The following is a 26,366-nucleotide window of genomic DNA, read 5'->3' on the forward strand; positions in this document are numbered from 1 at the left end:
CTGCTCCAGGGTCACATCCCTCACCTCTTAATCACCCTGAAAATCCCTCTGGTTATCTTGTGTGATTCAGTGACCTGTGTGCTTCTGTGTGCATAGCAAGCATTGGGCTGTGTGAAAGTTCCTATTCATCAGACTTTGACCAAAATGAATCATAAACTTGTACCATTTCAGTAGCTGACGAGGTGCACCTGCAGCTGCTCCTGTTGCTGGCCCACAGCCACGGCCTGCACAGGGCTGGTGCTGGTGCTCAGGCCTCATCAGGACTGAGGGGTGCAGAGCATTGGTGGCTGAGCGTGAGCAAAGCTCCAGCACTCTGAGATCCATCAGGAGAAGTTGCTTGTCTGTGCTCTAACTGCCTGTGTTTGGATTTCTATCAGCAAGCTGTTGCCCATCCTCCCTCTCCCCCTCCAGCCCTGGCAGGATGTGCTGCTGATCTTGCCTCCGTGCTGGGCTGAGGCTCAGGAAATCCGAGCTGTGTCCCTGGCCATGTCACAGTCTGCCTTTGTAGCCAGGAGCAAGTCCTGGTCCTCAGGGTAAGTGACGTGGTCTGGCTTGCCTCAACAGGGCAGGATGTCAGAGTTTGGAGCAGACTGTCACCCCTTCTGATGGACTCCATATGAGAGGCTAGATAGGTAGTTGCGTTAGGCAGTGGAACAGAGCAGCAAGCACCACAGGACACTGAACACACTTGATTGTCTGAATGGATTTCAGTCCCTGCCCAGCTCACACTGACAGAATGGCTGTGAAAACGCTTCCCTTCTTTCCCTGGCTGCACTTAGCTGCCTCCTGTGGCAAGGGCCCGGGACACTGGGCCCCTTTGTGCAGCTGCAGTGCCACCAGCAGTGTTTGTGCTTCGGCAGCCTGCTCCCCTTGGCCTGCGCTGGTGCAGGCCGAGCAGAGGCGGCAGCTGAGCAGTGTTTCTGCTGTCTCTCTCAGGTTGTAGTCCATGATGTGAATGAGCTGACAGAAAAGCTGTTTCCAATCGTTGAAGCCATGCAGAAACACTTCAGTGCTGGATCAGGGACCTACTACAGCGACTCCATCTTCTTCCTGTCGGTTGCAATGCATCGCATCATGCCCAAAGGTAAGCTTCCGCTGAGCTGCTGCAGCAGCAGCTGCCTCTTGCCTCTGCACAGTGCCCTCTGACCTGCAAAGAAAGTGAATGAACTTTTGGGGTGGGCTTCTAGGGTTCTCTGCTCAGACCCTTCCCTCCAAGATTGCCTGTATCCAGGTCTCCACTGGCATAAGTGGTGAGAGGTTGTCCGTGCTGCACCGCAGGTGGCCCTGCAGCTGTGCTGTGAGGTCGTAGGAGAGGTGAGACAGGAGAAAGCGTGCTTGCTGTGCATGTTTGCAGCTCCCTTTCTCTTGGAGAGTCAGCAGGAAGGTGTGCCACGTGCTTGTGGTGTGGCTTTGTGCTAGCAGGCAGCAGTGGAGTGCAATTTCCCAGCTGTGGTGGGTTGAAAATTCCCCCCAGTGTCAAATTGCCAGGCTGGCTCAGATGGGAGCAAATGAAGCTGTATTGACAAGCAAAGCTACAATCTACAATGAAATGCAATGAATATGTACAAAACAGGCAATATTTGCAGGTACTTACAATTGATAAGCAGCACAAGAACCCCCCTGGACAAAACCAGGGGAGGTAATAATAGCTTCCCCTTCCCTGCTCCTTTCCCTCTACCCTCCTGTACACAAAGGGACAAGAGGAAGAGCAGGGAGTTGTTGGTGCCTAGCCACAACAAAGCAGTGCAGCCCAGGTCAGGAAAGCCAGCAGAAGCACCAGCCAGAGGAAGCAAAAAGAGAAGGATAGTTCACAGCAGCAGGTTTTGTGGGAGAGAGCTGTCCAATGGGATTGTTTAGAACTTAGCATTGTTTCCCTTTTCACACCCAGTGGTGATTTAGTTGCATTCTACCACTTTGTGTCCAAGATCTGTGGAAAATTCCCTAGGCATAGCCTGAAACTACCACACCAGTCTTTCCTCTTGGCTTTAGTGAGCTCATGGAAAGCTTTGCTGATTAGCAGCCACTGATCACTTCAGTTTCCTTACTGTGCCTCTGCTCTGCAGTTAATGAGTGTGGGAACAATAAATCTGCAGGAAAACAAGGCAGCTGGCAGAAGGGGCTTGCTTCACTTGATGCCATGTTCTCCTTCTCTGGCTGTACACAGGTGCTTCTCCTGGGACCAGCATGCTCTCCAGCCTTGGACTAGTTTCCCAGCCCTTTCCTCAGAGCTTCCCTAGCCTTGCATGTCCCTTCCCAGTGCTAGTCCTCGCGTTCTCCCTGCTGGCTGCCTCATCTGCCTGACCTGAAACTGATGGCAGCATTCTGTCCTGGGCTGGCCTCATGCCCTTCCTGTGCCACAGCAGGGTGCAGGGGACAGTGGCATCAGGGAGTCCTGGGGTCTTGCTTGCCAGGCCTGCCCCAGGAGGAGGTTCCTTCTTGAAGCTGTTTGTGGATGGCACATGGTGATGGTCCATTCTCACATGTGTGTGTTGCTAAAATAGCTGTTCCCATGCACACTCAGGCACAGCCTTGCTCTTCTGGCATGTGAACAGCTGCCACCCCTCTGTGCCCTTGCCGAGCCCTGTCTCAGTTTCTCTGTCCCCAGTAACTTCTGCCTCTGCACTGGTTCCTGAGGCTGCCTCTGGACTTTCCCCTGACCTCCTGGCACAGCTGGCCCCCACAAGCTCATTCAACAGTGGGGCAGTGGTGTTTGATTTGCCTGGGGGGGTGTTAGGGAAGTGCAGGCAGGGCCGCTTCATCCTCTGGGGGCTGTGGGGTGAGGTGCTGCCCTCCAGCCCCCCGCTGCTGGCTGCTGTGGGGGCTGCAGCGAGCGTGCTGCGCTTCAGCTGCGTTGGGGCAGGGCCGTCGGTGTGTGTGCCTGGCGCTGTCTGCGGTGCCAGCGCTCCCAGCTGCGCTGAATGCAAACGGCAGCATTAGCACCGGCTCCGCCAGCCCTCCCAGCTCCTTCCCCTCTCTGCACCCTCTCGTGCCTCCTGCCAGCCTGGAGCTGCTCTGTCTGAAACGCCTTTGCTCAGTTTGTTCACCCACACAGTTGTCTTGCCCCTTGGAAAGCTTGTTTGCCTGCCGCAGCCTGGCGGGGCTCTCAGTGGTCGGCTGAGGGCGCAGGGTGTTTAAAGAGGCACTGTTACAGCTTCATGAGCTTGGTGTTTGTTTCAGAAGCTGCTAGTAAATCTGGTTTATATTTCCCTTGCAAGGGAGGTGAGGTTTGCTGTGCTGGGTGCCTGGTGATTTATGGGGCTGGCAGGACTCCCTTGCCCCTTCCCTGCGCAGCCAGCACGGGACAGGAGGCAGCAGGGGAGGCTGTCGCTAACGGAACTGGGCTCCCGCTGCTCTCCTGGTTGTCACAAACCAGCCTCCACGGGTTTGAGGAAGCTGCTTTGCTCAGATGAAGGAGAAAGGACAAACCTTCCTTTTTGGGCTGCATCAGTGTTTTTCCTGGTGCATTTCTGTGCCAGTTCACGTGCCCTGCACGAGGAATCCCTGTGTGTGCCTCTGCAGACACATCTAGCTCCATGGCGTCAGCACCCTTCTTTTGTACAGGGCAGGGTTGAGTGGCAGCTCAGGCATCCTCCAGCAGAAACAGAAACCTTGGTCTGACTATCAGACTCTCTCATGTGTTTGTTCACAGTTGTAATACTCACTCTAAAGTGATTTTTTAAATTTTTTTTTTCTCAGTAGGAAGCAACCTTTGCAGGTGAGACCAAGCTGGGAGCAGGTATTGAGCTGTTAGAGGGGAGGAGAGCTCTGCAGAGGGACCTGGACAGGCTGGGCAGATGGGCAGAGGCCAAGGGCAGGAGATTGAACACATCTAAGTGCCAGGTTCTACACATTGGCCACAGCAACCCCATGCAGTGCTACAGGCTGGGGTCAGAGTGGCTGAGAGCAGCCAGGCAGAGAGGGACCTGGGGGTAGTGGTTGATGGTAGGCTGAACATGAGCCTGCAGTGTGCCCAGGGGGCCAAGAAGGCCAATGGCATCCTGGCCTGTATCAGGAAGAGTGTAGCCAGCAGGAGCAGGGAGGTCATTCTGCCCCTGTGCTCAGCACTGCTTAGGCCACACCTTGAGTCCTGTGTCCAGTTCTGAGCCCCTCAGTTTAGGAAGGAGGTTGAGTTGCTGGAAGGTGTCCAGAGAAGGGCAACAAAGCTGGGGAGGGGTCTGGAGCACAGCCCTGTGAGGAGAGGCTGAGGGAGCTGGGGTTGCTTAGCCTGGAGAAGAGGAGGCTCAGGGGAGACCTTCTTGCTGTCTACAACTCCCTGAAGGGAGGTTGTGGCCAGGTGGGGGTTGGTCTCTTCTCCCAGGCACCCAGCACCAGAACAAGAGGACACAGTCTCAAGCTGTGCCAGGGGAGGTTTAGGCTGGATGTTAGGAAGAAGTTCTTCCCAAGCAAGAGAGATTGGGCATTGGGATGTGCTGCCCAGGGAGGTGGTGGAGTCACCATCACTGGAAGTGTTTAAGAAGAGACTGGATGGGGCACTTAGTACCGTGGTTTAGTTGATCAGATGGTGTTGGGTGATAGGTTGGACTTGATGATCTCAAAGGTCTCTTCCAAGCTGGTCTGGTCTATTCTAGTCTAGTCTAGTCTATTCTAGTCTAGTCTAGTGTACTCTTTGCATTGAAGCTGGCTGGCTCTACTTTTCCCCACATCACCGTGTTTTGAAGGCAGGCATCTCTGTGGTGTCACCACCACTGAGGGGTTTGTTTGCAGCTTTGGTGTTGTGACAGGGCAGTGGCTTTGCAGGCTGATGGCACTGGCAGTTGGACTGCAGGGTTTGTGTGGAACACATGCTGTCTGTGTGCATATGGCAGGGAGGCTGAATGGGGGCTGCCATTCAGCTGCTCCCTCTGTCACTGTTGCTTGGGATCCCTGCCCAAAAAACTTCAGAGCTAAACCCTGCAGCTGCCAAACTGCAATGTAATGGCTCCTCAGCTGTGTAAATCATGGGGCTCTCTTGCCTTAAATGTCTTACATCAGTGGAGTTAATCTGATTTAAACTAGCTGGGGACTTGATATGCAGTCTGCAGGAGTGCAGGCTGCATAACTCTTGTCTGTGCTTGAGGCTCATAAATCCTGTTTTAATGCAGTCTGTCCAGGCCTGAGGAGCTGGAGGAGGGCTTGATGCATCACAATAGTTCTGCAAGGGAGAAGTGATGGAAAAGTTACACAGAGAGAGGATGAGCAGAGTTCAGGCTTAGGAGCTGCTGCCAGGTGGAGGACAGTGCCAGCATAAAATGCTCTTGGGTCTTGCAGAGCAGTTCTAGGAAGAGGACTTGGACAGGTTTGCTTTCCATTTCAGTATGCCCATCTAGGGCTGGCTTCTCACTCCCCTCCTGGCTTTGAGCCCTCTAATCACTTCTCATCTTAGTTGTGTAACTGAAGAGTATCTGACAAGTTTTTCATTACCCTACTTATGGATGTGTGAAGCAGTAATGTCTGGGCAGGCCTGCCTAGCAGACAAGATAATGGGACAGATTCCTGGTGCTGCAGGAGAGGAGAGGAGGAGTTGGGGTGTCAGAAGGGCAGCCTGGGGAAGTGTGGACTCTCCAGGGAATTCCTGGACCAAGTCAGGTAGTTTTTAGGGAGAATTAGTTTAGCAACTGGGTGTCCTCAGCAGCCAGTGGGCTGAGGGAGAGACGTCACTGTCCAGCAGCTTGGTCAGAGCTTTGAAGACTCCTGGTTCATGTTTGACTCCGTTGGTTTTGCTGACCATGCTGCAGCAGGATCACTCAGTGGGAGGAGAGACACAGAGGGGAGATGGAACAGGAGGGAGAAGGCAGCATTCTGGCTCGTTTGGCACCTTGGACAGAGTGGAGTCCATTAGCTAGGAGCAGCCTCTGAAACCTGGCTGGAGGTACAGTGTGTTACATGGAGGGAGGGTGTTCAGCAGAACTTGGGTGGAAGATAGTATTGACAGGTTGGAGGCAGCAGGGTTTTCTGGCTGGTGAGAAGAGCTGTCAGTCTTCCTGTGGGGTAGCAGCATCTCTGAGTGTGGCCTCTTCCTCTCCTGGCAGCATGGAGGGGAGCTCACTGACCAGCCTAGCCTGTAGGCAGGGGCCCTGACAAAGAGTGGGAGATAAGCATGGGGTGCCAGGGGCCCCTGGGCTCTGCCATGTGTGAATTTAGTCCTTGGGCAGCATGCTGCACATTAAGTGCTGCAGAAGCACTGACTTGTTAGTCCTGGCACAGCTCTGGGTGGGCAGGGAGGGGAGCACAGCTCTGCTTGCCTGAAGCAGTGAGATGCAGCTGAGCAGAGCCCGGCTGGGATGTCTTCCTGGAAAGGGAGTGCCTGCAAGGTGGAGCCCCTGCTTACACTAGTGTGCCTCTGAGCCTTCACAGAGGGAAGAGTGTGGAGCAGGATGGGGTTTCTCTTACAAACAGGAGAAGCAGCTTGATAGGATAGTTCCTCTTCTTGTACAGATTCTCTTCTGTTTTGATGCCTGCTGTATCCCAGAGGTGACTTGTGCCTGCAGAAGGCTCTGAGAGAGGACAGAGAGAGCCATCAGAAGGCATCTAGCTAACATCCAGGGAGAAAGGCAAATGCTGTTGGCTCATCCTCAGCCTCTTTTAAATACTTTGAAGACACAGAATCAAGAAGGGGAAGAGAGCCAGCTCCCTCTCTGGTTGTTTGAAAATGCTGGAGAGAAGATATTTGGTGAGGAAATGCTTCACCTCATTATCACTGTTGAAATTGGTGAGGTGAGGTACAGCCTACATTAACAAGATTGCTGGCCTGCAGTGCTTACAAGAGGTAATGGATAAGAGAAGTAGGAGCTAGGTGGTACCCTACCCTGAAGACTCACCCAGGGACTTGCTGACTTGAAGTCTCAGGAGCTTGGGCTGCAGGTGCATTGGATAAGGTTGGTCAAGAGATGCTTGTGAGGCAACTAAGCAGCAGGGGAGGAAGTAGGTAAGGTTCTGTGTGACTAAAAGATTCAGAGAAGGGAGAATAGAGTGGGACTGGTGGTAGTGTATTGCTGAAACTTAGGGCATCTCTGCCTGGTCTGTTGGAAAGAAAAGGGGAGGAGGTTCAGAGAAGAGCAGTGGCTTTTGTACAGGACACATCTGTCTGGCTGGGGCCCTCTGGCCTGGGCGTGGGCTGGCCCAGCAGGTAACAGTGCAGTCCATGAAACCATGGGACATGTGAGTCAAATGCTTGTACAAGAGCTGGGGGGCATCAGAGTTGGTGAGAGGCAGGTTTAAAATAGGGTGTGCCATCTGTGGGGCTTCCTGCTGCAGGATGCTGTAGGCACTGTGCTGCCTCATGGAAGAGGAAAGCTTGCAGGGTGCTGTGATGGACACCAAGCCCCGAGAAGTCCCTGAGCTGCAGGCTGTGTGGGAGCACCTCGAGGAGGACAAGGTTGTGTGTGGTGGGGGAAGCACAGCTGGCTGCTGCAGGTGACCAAGGGGCACTGTGTCCTGGGAAGCAGCTGCTGAGAGGGAGCTGTGCCACGAGCTTCACACCCAGTGTCTGGGTGGCAGGAGTGAAGGGGAGGTGCAGTGATCTCCCTGGCCTCAGACTCTGCAGGGGGCACTTCTGCAGCTCGTTATCAGCAGCCCCACTGATGATTAAGCATAGACCAGACCATAATGGTGTTTGTCTAAGCTGCCTGTTAATGACCAAGCCCCAGGCCCCTTGGAGTTTAGTTCTGTTTGCAGCAGGCTCCAGCTGCTGGCTCTGGCTTTGTCTCCCACGAAACTGATATCAGCCTTTGCCTGCTCTGGGAGTGCTGGCTCAGAGACAGCAGCCTCTGGGAGCATCAGCTTCTGCCTTTCCCACCAAGCAGGGCTGGGGGGAGGGCAAAGGCCAAGGAGGAGACTTCAGGAAAATAGTCTGCTTCCTAGAATGACACCTTGAGAAGTAACTGCCTTCTGCTAGTGTGCCTCTGTGAGAGCAGGCAGGCAGGCAGCATCCTGCAAGCAGTGGCTGCATTCATAGGTGTGTGTGCCTGAGGGCTTGCCCCTGCAGCTGCAGCCCTCAGATCCCTAGCACTGGATGGCCCAGCTCGGGCTCTGCTGCCACACAGGCTGCCAGGGGACTGCTGCTGGTGTTTCCCCTCCACAGCCACTGTGTGCACTGCCTTACAGTGCACTAATCCTGTGTCATTCCATGAACAAAGAAATGGCCCTCAGAGATCTTTGAGGTGGAGCCCACCAGGGAGAGAGGGAGAGCATCACCTCCTCTTCTTCCTCCTGTCAGCTGCAGAGCAGTTCCTGGTGCATGGTTCAGCAACCCCCAAAACACAGTGACTTGTAATAAATGGGTGTTTGGAGAGTGCATCACTCCTGAGCCTTTCCCCTGGCTAAGCCTTGCCAGTGCTGCTGAGCCCCACCACATCAGAGGGATGCAGAGGTGCAGTGCTAGGAGGAGAGTGCCTGTGTCTCATACGCTCCAGGCCTGATCATGTGTTACCAAAGTGGAGATGTTGTGAACAGAACATTGGGCTCTGTGGTGGAGACATGAGGGAGAGCCCCAGAGCCATGTGCTCCCAAGCTGCAGTTCCCCTGGGATGCTGCAGTTGCCCTGGGATGCTGCAGTTGCCCTGGGATGCTGCAGTTGCCCTGGGATGCTGCAGTTGCCCTGGGATGCTGCAGTTGCCCTGGGATGCTGCAGTTGCCCTGGGATGCTGCAGTAGCTGAAGGGTTTATATTCTGGCAGGAATGTTGCCATCTGTACAGGGGTGAAGAGAGTGTTAATAGTTTCTGGTGTGCTCTCACAACCTCCTTCCCTGCTTCCTGCCACAGCCACGTGAAGAGCAGCCAGATTCCTTCCCCAGCCTGTCTCTGGGCTGAGCTCACTCATGTCAGCTCCTGGGATGAGGAGTGATGGATTTGTGAGCTATGGGGAGCACAGTGCCAGCCATTGTTCCTTGCTGGGGTGAGCCCATTGTGCTGGGGCTGTTGGCTTTGGGGTGCTTTTTAGGAGCAGACAAGAGCAGACCTGTAAATAAGCCCTCCTCAGGTAGCCACCAGAGGCTGTGGCTTTGTGGGGGGGTTCCCACCAGCCAAAATGAGATGAGCACTGTGCCTGACTGTCTGCAGGATGTGCCTGTCCTGGCTGGACAGCCCCTCTGCCCTAGCTCTGCTGCAGAGGAGCCTTCAGGCCAGGCTGCTGCGATGGGGGACACACAGATGCTGTTCAGCAGGTGCCTGGCAGCCCCCAAGGTGCTCTGGCACGGCAGAGGCCCTTCCCTGCGGCACCGTTGCCGCTGGGGGCCGGCACGACCCGCAGCCCCCGGCGCTGCTGTCACCTCTCGTTCCTTCTGCTGGCTGCCCCTCACTGCAGTGCCACCATCCATTATTTTTGGATGTCCTAGATCTGTCAGGCTGGGGCAGGCGTGTGCAGCTCTTTCTCCCCTCCCTGCAGAGCGCTGAGGTCTCTGCCCCTGGTGCTGTGAGTGGGTGCTGCGCTCCTCCCTGCCCCGCCAGCCCCGTGCTCCCCGCCAAGGGGTGCGAGCCGCTGGGCATCACCCTGCTGCCAGGGCTGCTTGCCCCCACGGCCTGGCTCCCTGCTCTGCCACAGTTCATTAGATCTTAGCAGGAGGAAACGAGGACAAAATCTGCCTGCAGCTCCTCCCCCCATGATGTGCAGTTCATAGAGACCTGAGCTCGTCCACCTCCATGTGGTTGTTTCCCTGTGTCTCCTTTTGCTTTCCCTTTCCCCCTTACTCACTTGTTACTGCACAGCTTTCTAGCTGCACTGCTTTGTCATTTATGGCAACCTGGAATTAAACCTTATTTTGTCTGATTAAAAGGTTTCCTGCTGCTCTTCCTCCAGCTCCAGAAAGGGTCTTCACACTCCTCCCCCAGCGGCACCGTGTGTTAAGTACGCAGCAGCGCTCCCAGCTCCATCCTGAAAACTGTCACATGCTCAGCAGTGTCTCTGCCTTGGAGTCCAGTGGAGGGCTGAGCTGTTGAGCACTGTTAAATATTAGTCCCTCAGATGCTGATGGATTGCAAAGAGACACTTGAATGCACAGGAAGAATTGATTTCCTGGAGCAAAGCACATCCATCTCCTGCCGAGTTTGCCCCGTTCCACTGGAGAGGGATGCAGGGTGTGGAGCAAGGCAAGCAGAGCAATGCTGCCATCAGTGCCTGGGGCTATGGCTGCTGCACCAGACCCCTGAGCTCACCCAGGGGCCTGCCCTGCGTGGGTGGTGGTGAGGATCTGTCATCTGCTTCTGGCAGGCAGCTTGATTTTCTAATTAGCTGATAGGCTGGAATTGCTGTGCAGCAGCTGCTGCTCTGCTCTGCTGGGCACCTCATCAGTGCTGCTGCAGCCTGGTCAGTGCCAGGCACTTGGGCACAGTTCCCCTTGCCTCCTGCCCTTCCCCTGCACCCTGTTGGCAGAGAGAGGAGCCTGTTTGATGGGGAGAGGAGGTGCTAGGCTGCCCCAAGGAGCAGAGGGACCCTTGGCTGCCCAGCAGAGGTGAAGACCTGTGTTTAAGTGGGCAGCTGGAAGGTAAGCTGCCTGCACCTTGGCAAGTCCTGCAGGTGCAAGGCTTTGTGGGAACATCTTTTGGGAGGGTGGGCTGCAGAGCAGCAGTGTCAGGTCCTAAGGAGGGGAACTGCAGTCCCCCCAGTTGCCGGCACGCTGGCAGCAGCTCTGTGCAGCGTGCTGTGTGTGTGCCTAGCCCAGTCTGGGCTGCCTTCCTCTGGGCGAGGCTCTGCGGTGCTGGCAGGGTCAGGGGCACAGCCAGCAGTGATTAATCCTGGAAGCAGAGGGGGAGGCTGCTTCTGGGGGGAAAATGAGGCCTGGCAAGGGACACACACAGCTGTAGAGGAAGCTGCTCACAGCCCTGCTGACAGCATGAGGGAGAGTGGCCATGGGCAGCCAGCAGTGCAGGGGGCAGAGCTACACACAAGGAGACCCTGAGGAAGGGCAGGATGAGGATCCAGTGTGTTTGTGTACATGAAGCCTGCCTGTGCCCCCTGGGCTTGTGCCGCTGGCATCACCGCCCACACTGCAGCTGCACTCACGCCGCAGCAGCAGGGCTGGCTGGCTGCTGCTGGGCAGCACCCTCCAGAGCCTGCTGCCCTCCCTGTGCCTTCACCCGACCTTGGTGCTGGCCGTGGGAGTGGTGTTTTTCTTGGCCCCATGTGCCTCTCAGCCAGCCAGGATGGAGGATCCTGGTTTCACAGCCAGCGTGGGCAGCTTCACTGGGCTGCGCGCTGCTGCTGCCAGGCACACTGCCCACTACAGCAGGGGCTGCTGCTGCCCTGCCACAGGAGGTTTATTGCTTGGAGCACTGATCCAGAAGGCCCTGCTAGCTCATCCCTGCTCCTGCTTTCTGTGGGATCTCCCCCTGTTGTAATGGGGACAGCTTAAAAGCCTTCTGGCTAAGAGAGTCATCAGTAATCAGAGCCAAAATCAAAGTGCTGGGGAGGGGTGGAGGGGAAGCTGTCCAGGTGTGCCTGGTGTTTGCACACCACTAGACCCGGGCTCTCCAGCCCTGCTGACCCCAACTTGGAGAGCCTGGGCCTCCTGCCCACTGCCTTCAGACGGTCCAAATCAGGTGGCAAAACGCACAGCCACCCTCCAGGCCCTTCCCAGGCCCCCCACAGCAGCCCTGCAGCGTGCATCGCTGCAGCCAGCAGGGGACACTCCTGTCCCTTCACTGCGAGGTGGCAGTCACCCAAGCTGGCTGCATGCAGCCGCTGCTGTCCCTGCAGAAGGATCTCTGAGCTGCTATGCACCCTGCAGCTGTCTGTCCCTGCCCTTGCAAAGCCATTGCCCCCACTGTCTCAGGAGGCTGAGAGGGTTCTTGCCTCCTTGTATTGATGGACTTGCTGCTGCTGGCTCTGTGGGGAAAGGTCATGCAGCATGCAGGGCAGTGTCAGAAGTCCCAGTCATGTCCTCCTTGATCTTACCTCTTCTGCTCTGCATGGATGCAAGGGGCCAGCCTCTGGCCCCAGAAATTGCTGCTGTGATACAGAGGAGGGTACAGGGAGGCTGGGCTGCTTGTCTGACACATCAGAGGACTCTCTCCGTGTTGGCATGGTGCACCAGGGTGCTGAAGTCCGTGTACCCAGATTTGTTAGGACAGGTGGAGCGCTCGTGCAGAGATGGTGGGAGCAGAGCCCAATTGCCACAGCCTTGCTAATGGTCATCTGCCTCAGGAATGTGTGTGAGACTGGGGCATGGTGCAGCCTGGCAGGGCAGTGGCCTGTCACCTGCCATCCCACTGTTACCTGCAGTACCTGCATTAGCAGGCAGGATTTTGTGGTCGAAGGAGGGAGCTGAGCTTCTGCAAGCCATGGCGAGGCTGCTTGCTGTGCAGCATCCCCAGAGCCCCATCTGGGTCAGCCAAAGCAGCATTTCTCCTCTGCCCCTGCACTGCTGCTCCTGCTTGACTCTTCTGAGAAGCATGATTTACAGCCAAGGACTGTACCATGTGTGGGTTGGGTGGTCCAACTCACTGCACACCCCCCTGCTCCTGTCCTGCTCTGTCCCTGCTGTGCCATGGGGCAGGCTGTGGGGTTGGTGCCTCCTAGGAAGCACCATCAGGCTCACTGCAGAAGCTGTCTCCTGCCAGTGGGGCTTCTGGGTGCTGCCTAGAGCATCAGGCAACCTACCAGTCCCTTTGGCACATACCCAGGGTGCCTACCCACAGGTTAGCAGAGCTCTGCGATGTCCTCACAGAGGATACTGGGCAGTAGGGAATAGGGGAGTGACCTCTGCTTCCCTGTGTCCCCTTCCTGGGCTGAGGCTCTTGGGGGAAGGAGGGAGCACCTGCCCAAGAAGGGGTCTGCATTGTGATCTCTCTGGAGCCCTGCTCTGGCTTAGCCTTGATTCCCCCATTCTAAGGTAACTGAGCCCTGGTGCAGAGTGGCTTGGCCAAGGGTGCTGCACTTTCTCTCCTGGTTTCCAGCACCACAGACCCTGCTGTAGGGTCACACACTCCTGACGCTGTTCTTTCTCCTCTGGACGTGGCTGGAGGGAGGGTTTGAGCTGAGTGCAGGCAGCAGCCCTGCTGTGGCTGCTGGTACAAGGCTGCAGTAAAACATTAGGAGCGTTAAAACAGGCCCAGCCTGTGCCATAAAGCTGTCACTGCTAATGGAGATCAGCTCCGCTCTGGGGGGCCTGACTCCACGGCTGGAAGAGCTGCAGTCGAATGGAGCAGAGGGCAGCACGCAGTATGGCACAGTCAGGAAACTGGCTTGCAGACCACAGTGCTGCCAGCTTCTTCCCACATTTCCAGCTGACCCCTCCAAGCAGTTTGTGCCTAAGAGAGCAGGCGATCCCTGCACCCCTGTGTGGCAGCCAGGACAGAGCACTCTGTCAAAGGGCAAAAGAGCATCGTGCATCAGAGATATCAGTGCCTGGCCCCTTGCCAGGCCCAGGCAGAGAAAGCAGCTTGGCCATTCATCTGTCCATGCAGCCTGCATCTGGCTGAGCAGCAGCAGTGTCACTCCTGCTCCTGTCTCGTCTCAGTGTTGCAGTCCATGCTTGCTTCAGGGCGGGGGGGAGGCAAGAGCAGTTTGTGCTCTCTGGGTCTAATTCCTTAGTGAGTCTCTGCTGGGGCGCTCTGCCACCACGGCATGGGAGCAGTGCTGGTGCAAGGCTGGGACCAGAGCTTCCCCCAAGCTCAGCTTTCATTCTGAGCTGTGATTAATTGCAGTTAGCACTCCTCTGTAATTTCAGAGAACAATTGGGTGCTGTGCCTCGCAGCTGCTTTCATTGAAACCTGACAGGGCGTCAGCAGGCTGCTGTGCCCTGGGCTGAGCCGTGCTGGGACTCTTCTGGGAACCCCATCCCCTCTCCCCATCCATGGCAGCACCCTGGGGGACTTGTGCTCCTTCCCTGTTTCTCTTGGGGGTAGCTTGTGCTGTAGGTCTGAGATGCTCTCCCCCTGGAGATCTGAGTCTTCTCCCCCTGGAGGTTTTGTGGCCAGTGTGGATATTCTCAAGAGCAGTAGTGTTAAGGGTTTGGGGTTTTGCAGCACTGTGGTGTGAGCCACAGGGGAGGTTTGGGGTGGATAAGTGTCTTGTTCCTCTGCCTATTCATCTGCCTGAGCTGTGCTAGCAATTTCTAAAGCAGTTAGGGAGGCTGAGGGAAATTGCTTTGAGGTCAAGACCTGCTTTAGCCTGTAATGAATTACTACGCCTGGGCTTTAAATCTTTGCAAACAGAGGATTATGGTGGTGCTACATAGCAGGGAGGTCTGGGGATTCTGTACTGCTGGCTGCAGGGAGTGTGGCCTTTCCCTTCAGCTGATAGAGGGTGATGGATGTTAAAAAAATAAATTGAGATACAGCCTGGGTTGCAGCTTGGATGCTATTGCTGCTTGATTTATATTTCTGCTTGGATGCTTCCTAGAGCAAGCAGTATATTTCTTGCTTAACCTCATGGGGCTTTTTCCTTCGTGAATGAGGACAACATGGTAGACAGGCCCAATTGCCAAGAGCCCTGGCTTAGTGCAGGATCTGCAGAGAATTCAGAGCTGCTGCACAGTGTCTGCCTGAAACCCAAACCCCAAGCGCTGAGCAGGCTCGGAAGGGCAGAGCTGCGTTCCCGTGCCAGGGGATGGCTGCGCTCAGCATCGCTGCCTCTCTAGTCCCAGCAGTGGCTTGGGGGGCTGAAAACAAAGCAGTTGCCTCCTGCTCTGGGCAGGCCTGAGGGCAGCCAGCAGTGTGTCTCCCAGGCACAATGGGGTAAGGAGTCCAGGAGCCACGTTGGTGTGAAGGCAGTAGGGCAGAAACTCCTCCTGCCCAGGCAGGGTGCAGGCAACACAGGGCAAACTGGGCTGTGCCTTCTGCCTGCAAGCACCGGGCAGGAGGGCAGCTGAGGGCCTGGTTTGCTGATTGCTGTGGTGGAAGCAGTGGTGACAGGCACATCTAGCCTGCAGGGAGCTGTAAAGCACCTATGTGTGATGAGTGGGGCTGGAATAGGTTGACACAGTCTTTATAATCCAATTAGTGCCAAGTGCTAAGCAACATGGCCAATTTGCTCCTGGCTTTTATAACATATATAAATAGTGTTGCTATTAGATAACACCAAGGGGAATGGCTCCACTCGACTCAGGGCTGAGTTGGGCTGGCCAGAGGAGGACCATGGCTTTGCCTGAGGCTTGGGGAACCCATCTGAAGGTCTGATCTCACAGTATTTGCATTTGCTGCAGTCCTCACAACATCCCCAGATCCACCTGGGACAAGCAGTCTTGATGAGGCATGTCTCCTGCACCCTCTCCCAAGCAGCATCTTCACAAATTGGACTTGTGTGCTTTGGAGGAGGCTGTGAAAAATGCAGGCAGGGGCCTGACCCTATTAATGAGCTCAGGCCTGGCCTTGCTAATGATGTCATGCAGCCTCCCTTTGCTCTCAGCTTTCCCACTACAAGTGGAAAATGCTTCCAGGTCCGCACAGCCCTCCTTGTCTCTGACACAGTACCACTGGCAATCATGTTTCTGCAGACTGTCAGCAGTTCTGTGCAGGCAGGGGCTGTCATCTCTGCCCTGGGGGAGGCCTGTGTCAGGTCACTGGCAGCTGCAGAGCTTGTACAGGTGCTGCTGAGGGTGTTGTGGCTGACTGAATTATTGATGGCATCTTTGTTGGGAATTGCGCTGATGCTTCAAGCCAGGCAGGCTGTGGCAGCTGGAGCTGGAAAGTGCTCACAGAGTTGGTAGCTTTTCCCAGGAGTAGGTAGCAGAAGGTGAGTGTGTAGTTTTGTGTGGCTGCTCCTGCAGCAGCACTCCCAGAAAGGGAGAGGCTGGGTTGAAGCTTCCTCTAGTTTGTTTTGGTGATACGGAGAAGTGGTCTTCTGGAAGGAGCGAGAGAGTGGAAGAATCAGAATGCTTTGGGTTGGAAGAGACCTTTAAAGGTCATCTCATCCAGCCTCCCTGCAATAAGCAGGGACATCTTTAACTAGATTGGGTTCCTCAGAGCCCAGTCCAACCTGATCTTGACTGTTTCCAGGGATGGGGCATCTACAACTTGTCTGGGCAACTTGATCCAGTGTTTCACTGCCCTCCCTGTGGAAACAGACAGGTGGAGATGGAAGGATGGAAGCAGGAGGTCACCAGAAATGCTTTCTGAAGTAAAGCACACTTGAAATATGCAGTGTTAAATGCTGTCATGATGGTTAAAGTTTGATAGCTTTGTTTGCCCTGAACTGGCCAAGTCTTGCCCACAGGCCTGGGTGCACCGAGGCCTCCTTGGGTGGAGTCCACTGAGCTGAGTATCACTGCCTTGCAGTTTTGTCTGATGGAGCTGCCTTTTCCTCTTTGTGCTTGCAGAAATAACACAGATCATCCAGGTAGACTTGGACCTGAAGTACAAGACCAACATCCGAGACCTGTTTGCTGAGTTTGACAACTTCCCAGAGGGAGCAGTGATTGGGATTGCCAGGGAAATGCAGCCGGTGTACAGGTACAGTCCCCTCCCCGTGGGGAGCAGGGAGTGGCATGGGAGTGGGCAGCAGGCAGCTGGTGGGGCTCCTCCTAACTCCTGTTGGTCTTTGGGAACAATCTAGAGGGAAGCAGTCTCCCTCCTTTAATCCCTGCAGGAGAACTTAATCTGAGATTTGTGGGTTGGTATGAAGCAAGTGCAGAGCACTGCTGTGGTTTTCTTGTTCTCACACACCGTCACAGGGCTTCCAGAGCCAAGTTCCTGGTCATGGGTGCCAAAACCCAGACCTAGGTTATTGCACGTCTGCTGCAGGTGTGTTTGCCCAGCCATGCCTGCTGAGGTGCTGTGGTTGCATTCTGAAGCATCAGTTGCTCTGTCTGGGATCAGAGGTCTTGGCTGTGAGTATTGCTGAGAGTAGGAGTTGAGCTTGGGCAACAGCGCGTAGGAGTTGAGCTTGGGCAGCAGTGCATGAGGATAGCCCCTGGTCGCTTGTTCTTCAGACCCTCAGTCCACCAGCTGTGGTGGCAGCCAGCAGTGGGAACTGTGCACTGAGGGGTGGCCCTGCTCTTCTCGCTCACAGGCCACTGTTGCTGGGCTTCAGGGACACAGATATTGACAGGCCTCCGCTTAAAGAAATTGGTTTCGTTTAGCCTGCGTCGTTTCAGGTATAAACCTCAGGGTTTGTTTTAATCTAGGGTGAATGAGATCATCAACTTAGGAGGCTTTAATGGCTTCTCAGCTGAGCAGAGCTGGAGTGTCTTAGATGGCTTGGCTAGATTTGGTAATCCTAATGGAAATGTTCTTGGAGAAAGATAAAAAAGCTTAAGAGTTCTATATGCAGCCATCCCTGCTCCATGTGCGTCCGGATGGGAGGAGGGTGGAGACAGAAGTTCACCAGCAGGGGATTGATGGTCATTAATCACTACTGAGCATTTCCTTAAAGCCCAAGCCAGCCGAAAGCATGCTCATGAGAGCACTTCTGGCTGCTCACACTGCAGAAGTCACCACTGTTCCTAGGCTGTGCCCATGGCAGAAGTGTCACCTCCCCTACTGTCTTGTGCTCTTGGCAGGGAGAGCTGGGACCAGAGAAAGGTCTCGGCTCTGTAAGGCAGCACCACCCCTGGAGCACAGAGGGCTCCTGTATCAACTTTGGGTGTCCTGGCAGGATTTTGCTGCCCAGAATGGTAAATCCAGTGCCAGTTAATCACATCCAATTGTTGGAGCTTAGAGCAGGATGGAAGGAGCAGGGACAGGCGAGTGCAGCCGTGGGGCGGTGTCGCGCTGTCAGCCCCAGCCAGCGCTGCCCAGCAGGGCAGGTCCCCTCGCTGGTGCAGCCTGTGATGGGATAGATGAAGCCTTTGTCTGCCGTGCTTGGTGCAGGGTGGAATCACTCCCTGCTGCTGTCTCTGCAGGGATGGCTTTTGCAGTATTGCCACGCAGAGCTAGGGAGTGGGAATGGTGTTCTGCTCTCTGGATGTGGCTTGTGGGGCCAAGCGTGCTTGGAGGGGGGAACCAAGCTAAGCTTTGAGGTGCTCCACGGGGGGGTCTGATCTCTGTCGCTGCAGGAGACAAGGCACAGGACCAGAGGGCTGAGCACCAAGTATCTGACCTGAGGCAAAGCCGTGCTGTTGCCGCTCCTGCCGCCTGCAGTGGGGACAAACAAGCCAAGCTGTAACAGCCCTCACAGGCTGCATTTTTGGTCTGAACTCTCTGTTGTTGCAGTTTTGGCATTCTGGGTCACTTTGGGCTGTGTTGTGCTTTTCCTCTTGCCTTGTTTTGATCTTCATGTGAAAACAAGTTCCTGATTCTCCTTGTCATCAGATCACCCGGTGTGGGGCGAGCTGTGCAAAGGCCAGCCTGCCCTCCTGCCAAGCCCTCCGCCCCATGGGGCTTGCACCTCGCTGCTGAAGGGGTTTCCAGATGAAAACATGAGCTGACAAAGCATGGCTGTTTTCATGGAAAAGCTGATCTTTGCTATTTATATACTTGGAGCGAGATAAAACCAGGTGGTAGGTGTGAAGGAAGAGGTGCTGGCTCCAGCCCTGTGACTGGCCACGTGTGCAGGTTCGAACTGTCAGCTGGGAAAGTGGTTGCTGGGGTGAAGGAGGGTTACAGAGTTGAGGGCAGGAGCACTCTGTTGCCACTTGTGTTTTCCCCCCCACTTCATGCAGCTCCCTGGAGCACCAGCTTTGTGCTTGCACTGGGCAAAACACTGGGCTTGGTGTGTGCCAGCAGGACTTCCCTGGCCTTGCTCATTGAGCAGTGGACTGGCACCTTCAGAGCAGGTCAGTAAGGCAGTGGTTGGGAAGGGGCTGGGTGCCATCTTCCCCCCTCTGTAGCAGTGAGGAAGGTGGATGGAGATCAGTCCCCTTGGCTGTGTTGGATCCTTGCTCCCTGGCTGCCCAGGGAGGTTGTGGAGTCTCCCCCTCTGGAGATGTTCCAAACTCACCTGGATATGTTCCTGTGTAACCTGGTGTAGGTGGTTCTGCTGTGGCAGGGGCTGGACTGGATGATCTTTGGAGGTCCCTTCCAGCCCCTAGCATTCTGTGATCCCTGCTTGGCCCATTAGAGGAGGTACACGGCTGCAGAGCGGCAGGGCTTGAGGACAATGCACTGTTCTCTGGGAGGTGGTGCTGTTCCCACCAGCTGCCTCTCGGCTGGCTGGCTTCAGGCTGCACTTGTCAGGCACAGGCTGGGACTGCAGAAGGCTTGTGAGAAATGGAGGAGCAAGAGAACAGCAAATGGGAAATATCCTGGAGCCTGTTTGTACATCCTGAAGGTAGAGGGAAACCTCCAGACAGCAAAACAGGATGGCACGGGAGCGTTTCCACTGGCTTGACTCATGCTGAAACAATGCCTAGCTGCTGTTTGTCTTGGACACATGCATTTATCTGAGCAACAGGATCTCCTGGGCTTTAACTCTTGTGCAGCCCGGGGCTAGCCTGGCCTCTGTGAGGGTTGCTCAGGGTGGGTTGGAGTGGCCTGCCGAGAGCGGTGGCTTCTGCTGAAGCTGTGTGTGGATCGCCCTGCAGATCCACCTCCCCACTGGTGTCTGGAAAGGGGTCCTGGGGGCAGAGGAGTTGGTCTCCATGAGAGCACAGTGAGGCCATCTGCATGCAGAGCTCCCTAGGGGCCTTGACGCCAGCCTGGCTCAGCTCAATATTGCCAAAGGGAGAAGCCTCCCCATTTTGAAGCAGCCCCACAGCTGAGGTGAACAGAGCAGAGAGCCACTGTGGCACTCCCAGAAATGGCCTAAAAACTCTCTGGTTACAGAAGGCTCTTGCTGAGTTTCCTGGTTCTAGATGCCTCCCGTCAGGCTGGTGGCATGTGAGAGGAAGCAGCCTCAGCCTGAGCCCATAGCAGAGCACCACACTGTGCTCCCTGCTCCCATCCTGGCCTCTGTGCTTCCTATGTAGTGTGAATGCTGTGTACTCAGTACTGCCCCAGTGTTGCTCCCCTCAGAAGTCCCTTTGGGGAGGAATGGTCTGATGGTAACCCCCAGGTCGTCAGATGGGTGCTTTTTACTCCTTTTCTCCAGCTGGGATGTAGGTTCCAGCTGGGATGTAGGTACCTGCTGTGATGGTGGAGCTCAGGGAAGATCCCAGATCTTCTCAGATTCAATAGTGCACGTAGCTGGGGCTGGAAGGGTGGCTGCTGCCTCCATTCCTGCCGTTGGATGAGATCTCCACTGCTCTGTGACAAGAAGCTAATAAAAGCTGGAGGCATCTTGGGAATCTGCAGAAGTGGAAATGATAAAAGTTTGTCCTGCAGGAGAGGATATCTGTATCAAAGGGACAGCTACAGACTACAAGGGACTGAGACTTGAGGTCTTGTGTGGCTGCAAGGCCATTCCCCTTTGCTCCTGCCGAAAACCTAGGGAGAGCTTGAAAGGACGTAGCTTTGTGGGAAGGAAAAGCTTTGTTCCTGCTTGTGATCATGTGGGAGCTGCTGTAGGCATGCTGTGTGCTCCGTCACACAGGCTGTGCTTGTTTGAGAGCTGCTCAAATCAGCCTGAGAAGCCCATTGATGAGTGGAAGCAAGCCTGAGCAGCCCGGGGGCCCGCAGGCGCTCGCAGCGCTCAGCAGCGGCTGGGAGCTCGGCGGCAGCGGTGCTAAGGCACTGGGGCAGGCGTTTGGGAGGGGATCAGACTTGTCCTGGGCTGTGAGCAGGCCAGTGCTGAATCCACAGCCAGGCCAGGCTGCAGCACATCTGGCCTGAGGCAGTACGTCCTGTACCTTCTCCTGGGATCTAAAAATAACCCCGAAGCGCTGCTGGCCTCTCTGAGCAAGGAGGAGCAGCTGGACTCCCTGGGTCTCAGCTGAGGCAGTGGTGGTAGTTGTTCAGATACAGCAGGGCAGGTGGGCTGCTGGCTGGGACAGGGCCCTCATGGAATGGGAGGCATTAGAAGGGGCCTCTGAAGATCACAGAGTCCAATGCCCCTGCCAAAGCAGGGTTCTGGTTTGTATCCATTGCCTCTTGTCCTGTCTGAAAAGAGCCTGGCACCTTCTTCTTGGCACCTGCCCTTCAGATATTTATCAACAAGCATAAGATCTCCTCTCAGTCTTCTCCAGATTAAACAGCCCCCAGCTCTCTCTGCCTTTCCTCATCAGATGTTCCAGTCCCTTCATCATCCTCACAGCACTCCACTGGACACTCTCTAGTATATCTCTGTCCCTCTTGAGCTGGAGAGCCCAGAACTGTACACAATACTCCAGCTGGGGCTTCACCAGGGCAGAATAGAGGGGGGAGGAAAATCTCCCTTGACCTGCTGGCTACACTCTTCTTAATGCACCCCAGGACACCGTTGGCCGCCTTGGCCACAAGGGCACATTGCTGTCCCATAGATAACTTACTGTCCAGCAGGACTCCAAGGTGATGTGCTGGTGTGTGGTGTTCCTCCTCCCCAGGTGCAGGACTCTTCTGGTGGATCTCCATTAGGTTGCCCTTTGCCCAGCTCTCCAGTCTGTCCAGGTCTTGCTGAATGGCAGCACAGCCTTCTAGGGTATCAGCCACTCCTCCTGGTGCGGGATCACCAGCAAACTTGCTGAGGGTACACTCTGTGCCCTCATCCAGGTCGTTGATGAAGATGTTGAATGAGACTGGACCCAGTACTGACCCCTGGGGAACACCACTACTTACAGGTCTCCAAGTGGACTCTGCACCATTAATCACAACCCTTTGGGCTCTGTTGTTTAGCCATTTCTTGATTCATCTCACCCTCCACTCTTCTGACCCAGACTTCCTGAGCTTGCCTACAAGGATGGAATAGGAATGGATTAGGAATAGGAATGGAATAGACCAGGTTGGAAGCGACCTTCTTGGTTTCACCTGAATGTCTCAGTTTCAGTGTCTAGAGGTAAGTGTCACACCAGTGGCATCTTGGGGTTGCTGGGGTACCTGGATGCACTGGTAGGTCATCAGCCCTCACATTCTAAACATCCTGGGCAGGTGGTTAGATCCAGTATTTGCACAACTGCTGTCATCACTGTGGTTACTTTTTTTGTGTCATGGAGAGCATGAACTGAAGGGAGAGCAGGTCTGTGCTGGACAATGATGCTTTGGGAGAGGTCACAGTTTGGTATTGCTAAAAAAAATGCTGTTTGGGGGCAGTGATGAGGCTCAAGCTGCCCTTTGTGGTGCAGGCATTCAGGACTCCTTGCACCCCAGCAAAGGTTGTACAGCATGGTAGGGAGGGGAGCTTGGACAGTAGATGCTAACAGAGATCATAAACCATCTGAGCTTGGATTTTGAATCTGCTCTGGAAAGTGACTGTTGGGGCTGAGCATCCAGATGTGAGCTCAGTGGAGTGGATGGGGCCACTTTGGCAGCCAGAGGGCAGCTGGTGCTGCTCAGCCAAGGGCTTCCTCGCCAGCACTTGGTGGAGAAGGAGTTTCCAAGAGCTGAATCCCTTTCTTTGACAGAGCAAACAAACAGCAGGAAATCGAGAGGCTTTGCTGCATAGCTGGCATGTTTCTGGAGTGGTGCAGTGCTGAGACTGCACAAGGAAGCTCCCAACAATCCTCTGGAGGGGTTCCTGCAATGCCCTCCTGCTCTCTGAAGGTCAGTGGTGGTTCCCTTTGTACCAGGGGTACTGCAGCAGCAGTATCCTACAGCTGGGACTCCCAAACAGGAATGGAGAGATAGAGGCCTTTTATTTCTCCTCCCCACCACAGCAGGGGAGCATCTGTGAAGGGGGAGCATCTCCCCTGTTCCTGAGAGCCCTGGGGGTGGGAGGCAGGCAGGAGAGCGCTGCTGGAGCAGGCTCCATTCACAGTTGTTAACAGAAATCTGCCATTTTGGCAATAATTAGACCTCTGATGTTTTACAGTGCCCCTCTGAAATGGATGCCCTCATCCATTAGGCCTCTGATGTTCTACAGTGCCCCTCTGAAAGGGATGCCCTCATCCATCCCCCTGCTGAATGGGCACATGGGCCGACACACAGAGCCGGTTACGCCATGTGCTGCTAGTGCCACAGGTACTGGGTCTGTGGGGGGAAGGACACCAGTGTGACCCAGGCAGGGATTTATGGTCCTCTCCTGATTATCAGGGTGATTTTAATTTTAGCACCAGCATGGGGTGCAAATATTTCAGATGGTGAGAGAGACCAACCTTGGAAATCCATGTCCCAAGGGGGAGTTCCACTCCTGAGCTACGTTCGCCAGTTGCCACTAATCATCTATTTGAGGGCGACCATTCTTGGACAGCTAAGTCCCTGCAGAAGTGTGGTCATCAAGAATCAATCTGCTGCCCCAAATACTGGCTTTTTGAAAGCTGGGCATGCAGACTCTGCTGTGGTAGAGACCAGCCATGCACAGACATAATCCATGCATTGTGTGAGAAGTTCAGTAAGCAATTACTGATATTTTCATTGATGAGTTCAGTTTGTCAGCATTTTCTGAAGAGGCCTGGAGGTGAATCCCTTGCCTTGAATCCCTCAGGGGAGGGTAAAATGGTCCCAGTGTGCACACCAACACACAGAATCACAGAACATTAGGGGTTGAAAGGAGCCTCAAAAGATCATCAGTCCAATTCAGGATCACCTAGGGCAGGTCACAGAGAAGGAGACTCCCCAACCTCTCTGGGCAGCCTGCTCCAGGGCTTTGCCAACCTCACAGTGAAAAAGTTTTCCCTTATGTTCACATGGAACCTCCTCTGCTCCAGCTTACACCCACTGCCCCTTGTCCTATCATTGGGCATCCTTGAGCTGAGCCTGGCTCTGTCCTCCTGACACTGCCCTGCACATCTTTATCACCATGAATGAGGTCACCTCTCAGGCTCCTCTGCTCCAAGCTAAAGAGCTCCAGCTCCTTCAGCCTTTCCTCAGCAGGGAGATTCTCTACTCCACGTCCTACCCGTTGTCCTGGGCTGGGAATTGTGGTTGCTTTGCCCCTGGGTGATGTATTCCCTGCAGAGCTGTGTGGGTGATGCTCATCTCTGGGTATGGATTTTCCTGTGCTCAGCTGCTCAGCCTCAGCTAAGACGTGCTGGGCCCGGCTGGTACTGACCGTGCCACCTCAGCTCCTTAAGGGGTTTAGTGTTTGTACATGGAAATAAGCATCTAGTGACAAGGGCTGCTTTGTTGCAAAGCCTCCCTCTGCAGCAGGGCTGAGCTCACCCAGCCAAGGTCTGGCAGCACTGGTGTGGAAAGGGGACTGTGCCTCAGGTGCTGCACTGTGTACAGCCCCGGGGCACCTGTCTCCCTCTGCCTGCAGTGGGAACTTTAAGGGCCCATCTTCACTGCAGGGATGCCTTTGGGTGGAGGGGGAGATGGCCTTTTCCTGAGGGCTAATCCTGGTTGAATAGTGATGGTAAGGGGCTGTCAGCTGCCTGCCACAGTGAGATTTAACCAAGAGGAGGAGAAGAGAGCAGAGAGGAGCAAGAAGTTGTGGTGTTCTTGATGAGGATTAGGTGGGAAAGCCACTGTTACCACCTGGGCAGATGACCCCATTGTCCCCATTCCATCACTCTTTCCTCCCCATCACCCACACTGTCTCCTCTGGGTGGGGCAGAAGCCACTGTCAGAGGGTTCTCTATGCTGCTGTGGGAGCCATATTCTTTTTAAGCTTGTCCCCAGGAGCCTTTACAATTATTTACTCAGCACTGGCAAGAGCTGGGACCAAACCAGTGAGTTCTAGCAAGGAGTTTGCTGGTGTAGGCCTGTTTGTGGCATCCAGAATCTTGATGATCCCTTATTTTTGTGGCTTTATCCTGTGGCTGTTGGCTTTGCCTGGCCCTTTGGTAAGGGAGAGGCTGTGCAGCCTTCCTCCCTGGGTACCTTGCTGCTCAGGCTCACAGCAGCATCCGGAGGCCCCACAGCCTTCCAGGAGCATCCTCTGACTGCAGCCACCCTGGGCTGACCCAGCATGTCATATCTTTTTGACTTGGCCCCTTAGTTCCCCAGCTACATGGGAGGAATCCTGCAGGCTGTCCAGGTTTCATCAGATGTGGCCACATGGAGAGGATCCATGTCCTGAGGAGCAAGGCCAGCAGTGGTGCTGCGCAGCTAGCATGGTAGGGTTGCAGCCTCTTGAACGTCTCAAATGAGTACAGATGCACAATCCCAGTCTGCTGCCTGTGGGGACAGTGCTTTAGGCTTGCTGTTGGTCACCCACCTGGCAGTAAGTCCTCTACCCTGTCTTTCCTGCCAGTAAGGGCACCCTGCTACTTTACCAGCAGTTTCCAGCTCATCCCGTAGTGTTGTTCCATAACCCAGAGCTGAAGTGAACGTGACCCAGACATGGAAGTACATGGGTTTGGACAGAGTCTTCCCCTTGTTGCTGTGCATGAAAGCAAGAGAAGGAACCACAGAACAGAGCTGATAGATGGAGTGGTCCCTTCTGCCCTTGGCAGCTGTGCTCATGAGGCATTGTGGAGGCTGCGGTGGCAGCTCTGCGGCTGAGGCTCCTGACTGCCGCCCTTCGAGGCCAGGGAGGTGTGGCCGGAGCACCCTGTGCTGGGCCAGCAAGGGAAGTCCTGGTGGAAGCAGGGTTTTTATCTGGACTGCCTGGGCCTGGTGTTTGAATGCTTGGAAATGCTCTTCTCCAGATGTTTCCTAGCACATGCCGGCTGTGTTTATAAACAGCTCCTCAAAGCGAAGCCCTTCGGGGCCACAGGCGCTGCTCGTGGCACCGGCCCCGCACAGCTCCCCCACGCTGTGCCACGGGGTCAGGGGCCTAGGTCACCTCTTTCCCCTTCTTTCTAGAGGGGCCAAGGCAGTTAACAAAAGCCCAAAATGCCTTCTCTTCCTTTCTCCTCCCCTCCTCCCAGCCAGCAACTTCCTGCCCCGTTGCATCCCACCAAGCCAGCATATCCAGGCTGCCTTCCTGCCCTGCCTTTGTCTGCCAGTGGGTGGGGAGAAGGACGCCCCAGAGCCGAGGCTGGTGACACCCTGCCCTGCCTGAGCTGCGTGTTCCAAGGGTGATCCTGGCTGCTTCAGAGGCTTGGGGCAGGGAGATGTTTCCATTGCATCCAAAAGCCAAGCAAAATTCAGGCTGCAGAGGTGCTGCCAGCAGCCCTGCTAGATTGCCTTTCCCTCAGCTGGCCCCAGCCCAGCCCTGGCGAGGCTGTGGCTTGGTGCTGCGAGCAGGTTCCTGAGCGGCTCCCGGATGGGGCTGCCTGCAGCTCATTGCATCCTGGCTTTTGGTCCCTGGGGACGGCCCTGTCCTCCCCCTCAACCCTGTGGTCACTATGTGTGGCCAAGGTAGGACGGCCCCATCACGCCAGCACCAGGAGGAAGGGCTGAACACTTGCTGCTTGTCAGTCGGTCTCCTCTCCCTGCAGAAGGGGGCATGTTGCTCCTCCTTGTTACCAGCCTTCAGTGAGTAATCCACTGGGGAGTGGCGTGGCTGAAGAATGGAGTCATTTCTTACAGGCCTGCTCTTACCCATGGCAGCCTGGCAGTGGTTGGCTTGGGCTCAGGCACTTGTCTTTTACTGGTCTAGCTCCCTGCAGGGCAGGTAATCCTGTGTCGTAGGCAGCATGGTTTTGGAGCTGAGAGCTTGA

General features: G+C 55.2%; 1 protein-coding gene across 2 annotated transcripts in view; it reads left to right on the forward strand.

Moving 5' to 3' along the window:
- Positions 1–26,366, forward strand: part of XXYLT1 (xyloside xylosyltransferase 1) — a 35,073-nt gene that overhangs the window by 5,343 nt on the left and 3,364 nt on the right. For both annotated transcript variants that reach the window (XM_068145634.1, XM_068145635.1), the window contains exons 2-3: positions 937–1,084; positions 16,251–16,383. In XM_068145634.1, the coding sequence (XP_068001735.1) occupies positions 937–1,084; positions 16,251–16,383 (281 nt within the window). The remainder of the gene's footprint in view (positions 1–936; positions 1,085–16,250; positions 16,384–26,366) is intronic.

This window comes from Melanerpes formicivorus, unplaced genomic scaffold, assembly GCF_026170545.1.
Source record: "Melanerpes formicivorus ecotype bairdi unplaced genomic scaffold, bMelFor1.0.p_v2 SCAF_12, whole genome shotgun sequence".
Taxonomy (NCBI): Eukaryota; Metazoa; Chordata; class Aves; order Piciformes; family Picidae; genus Melanerpes; species Melanerpes formicivorus.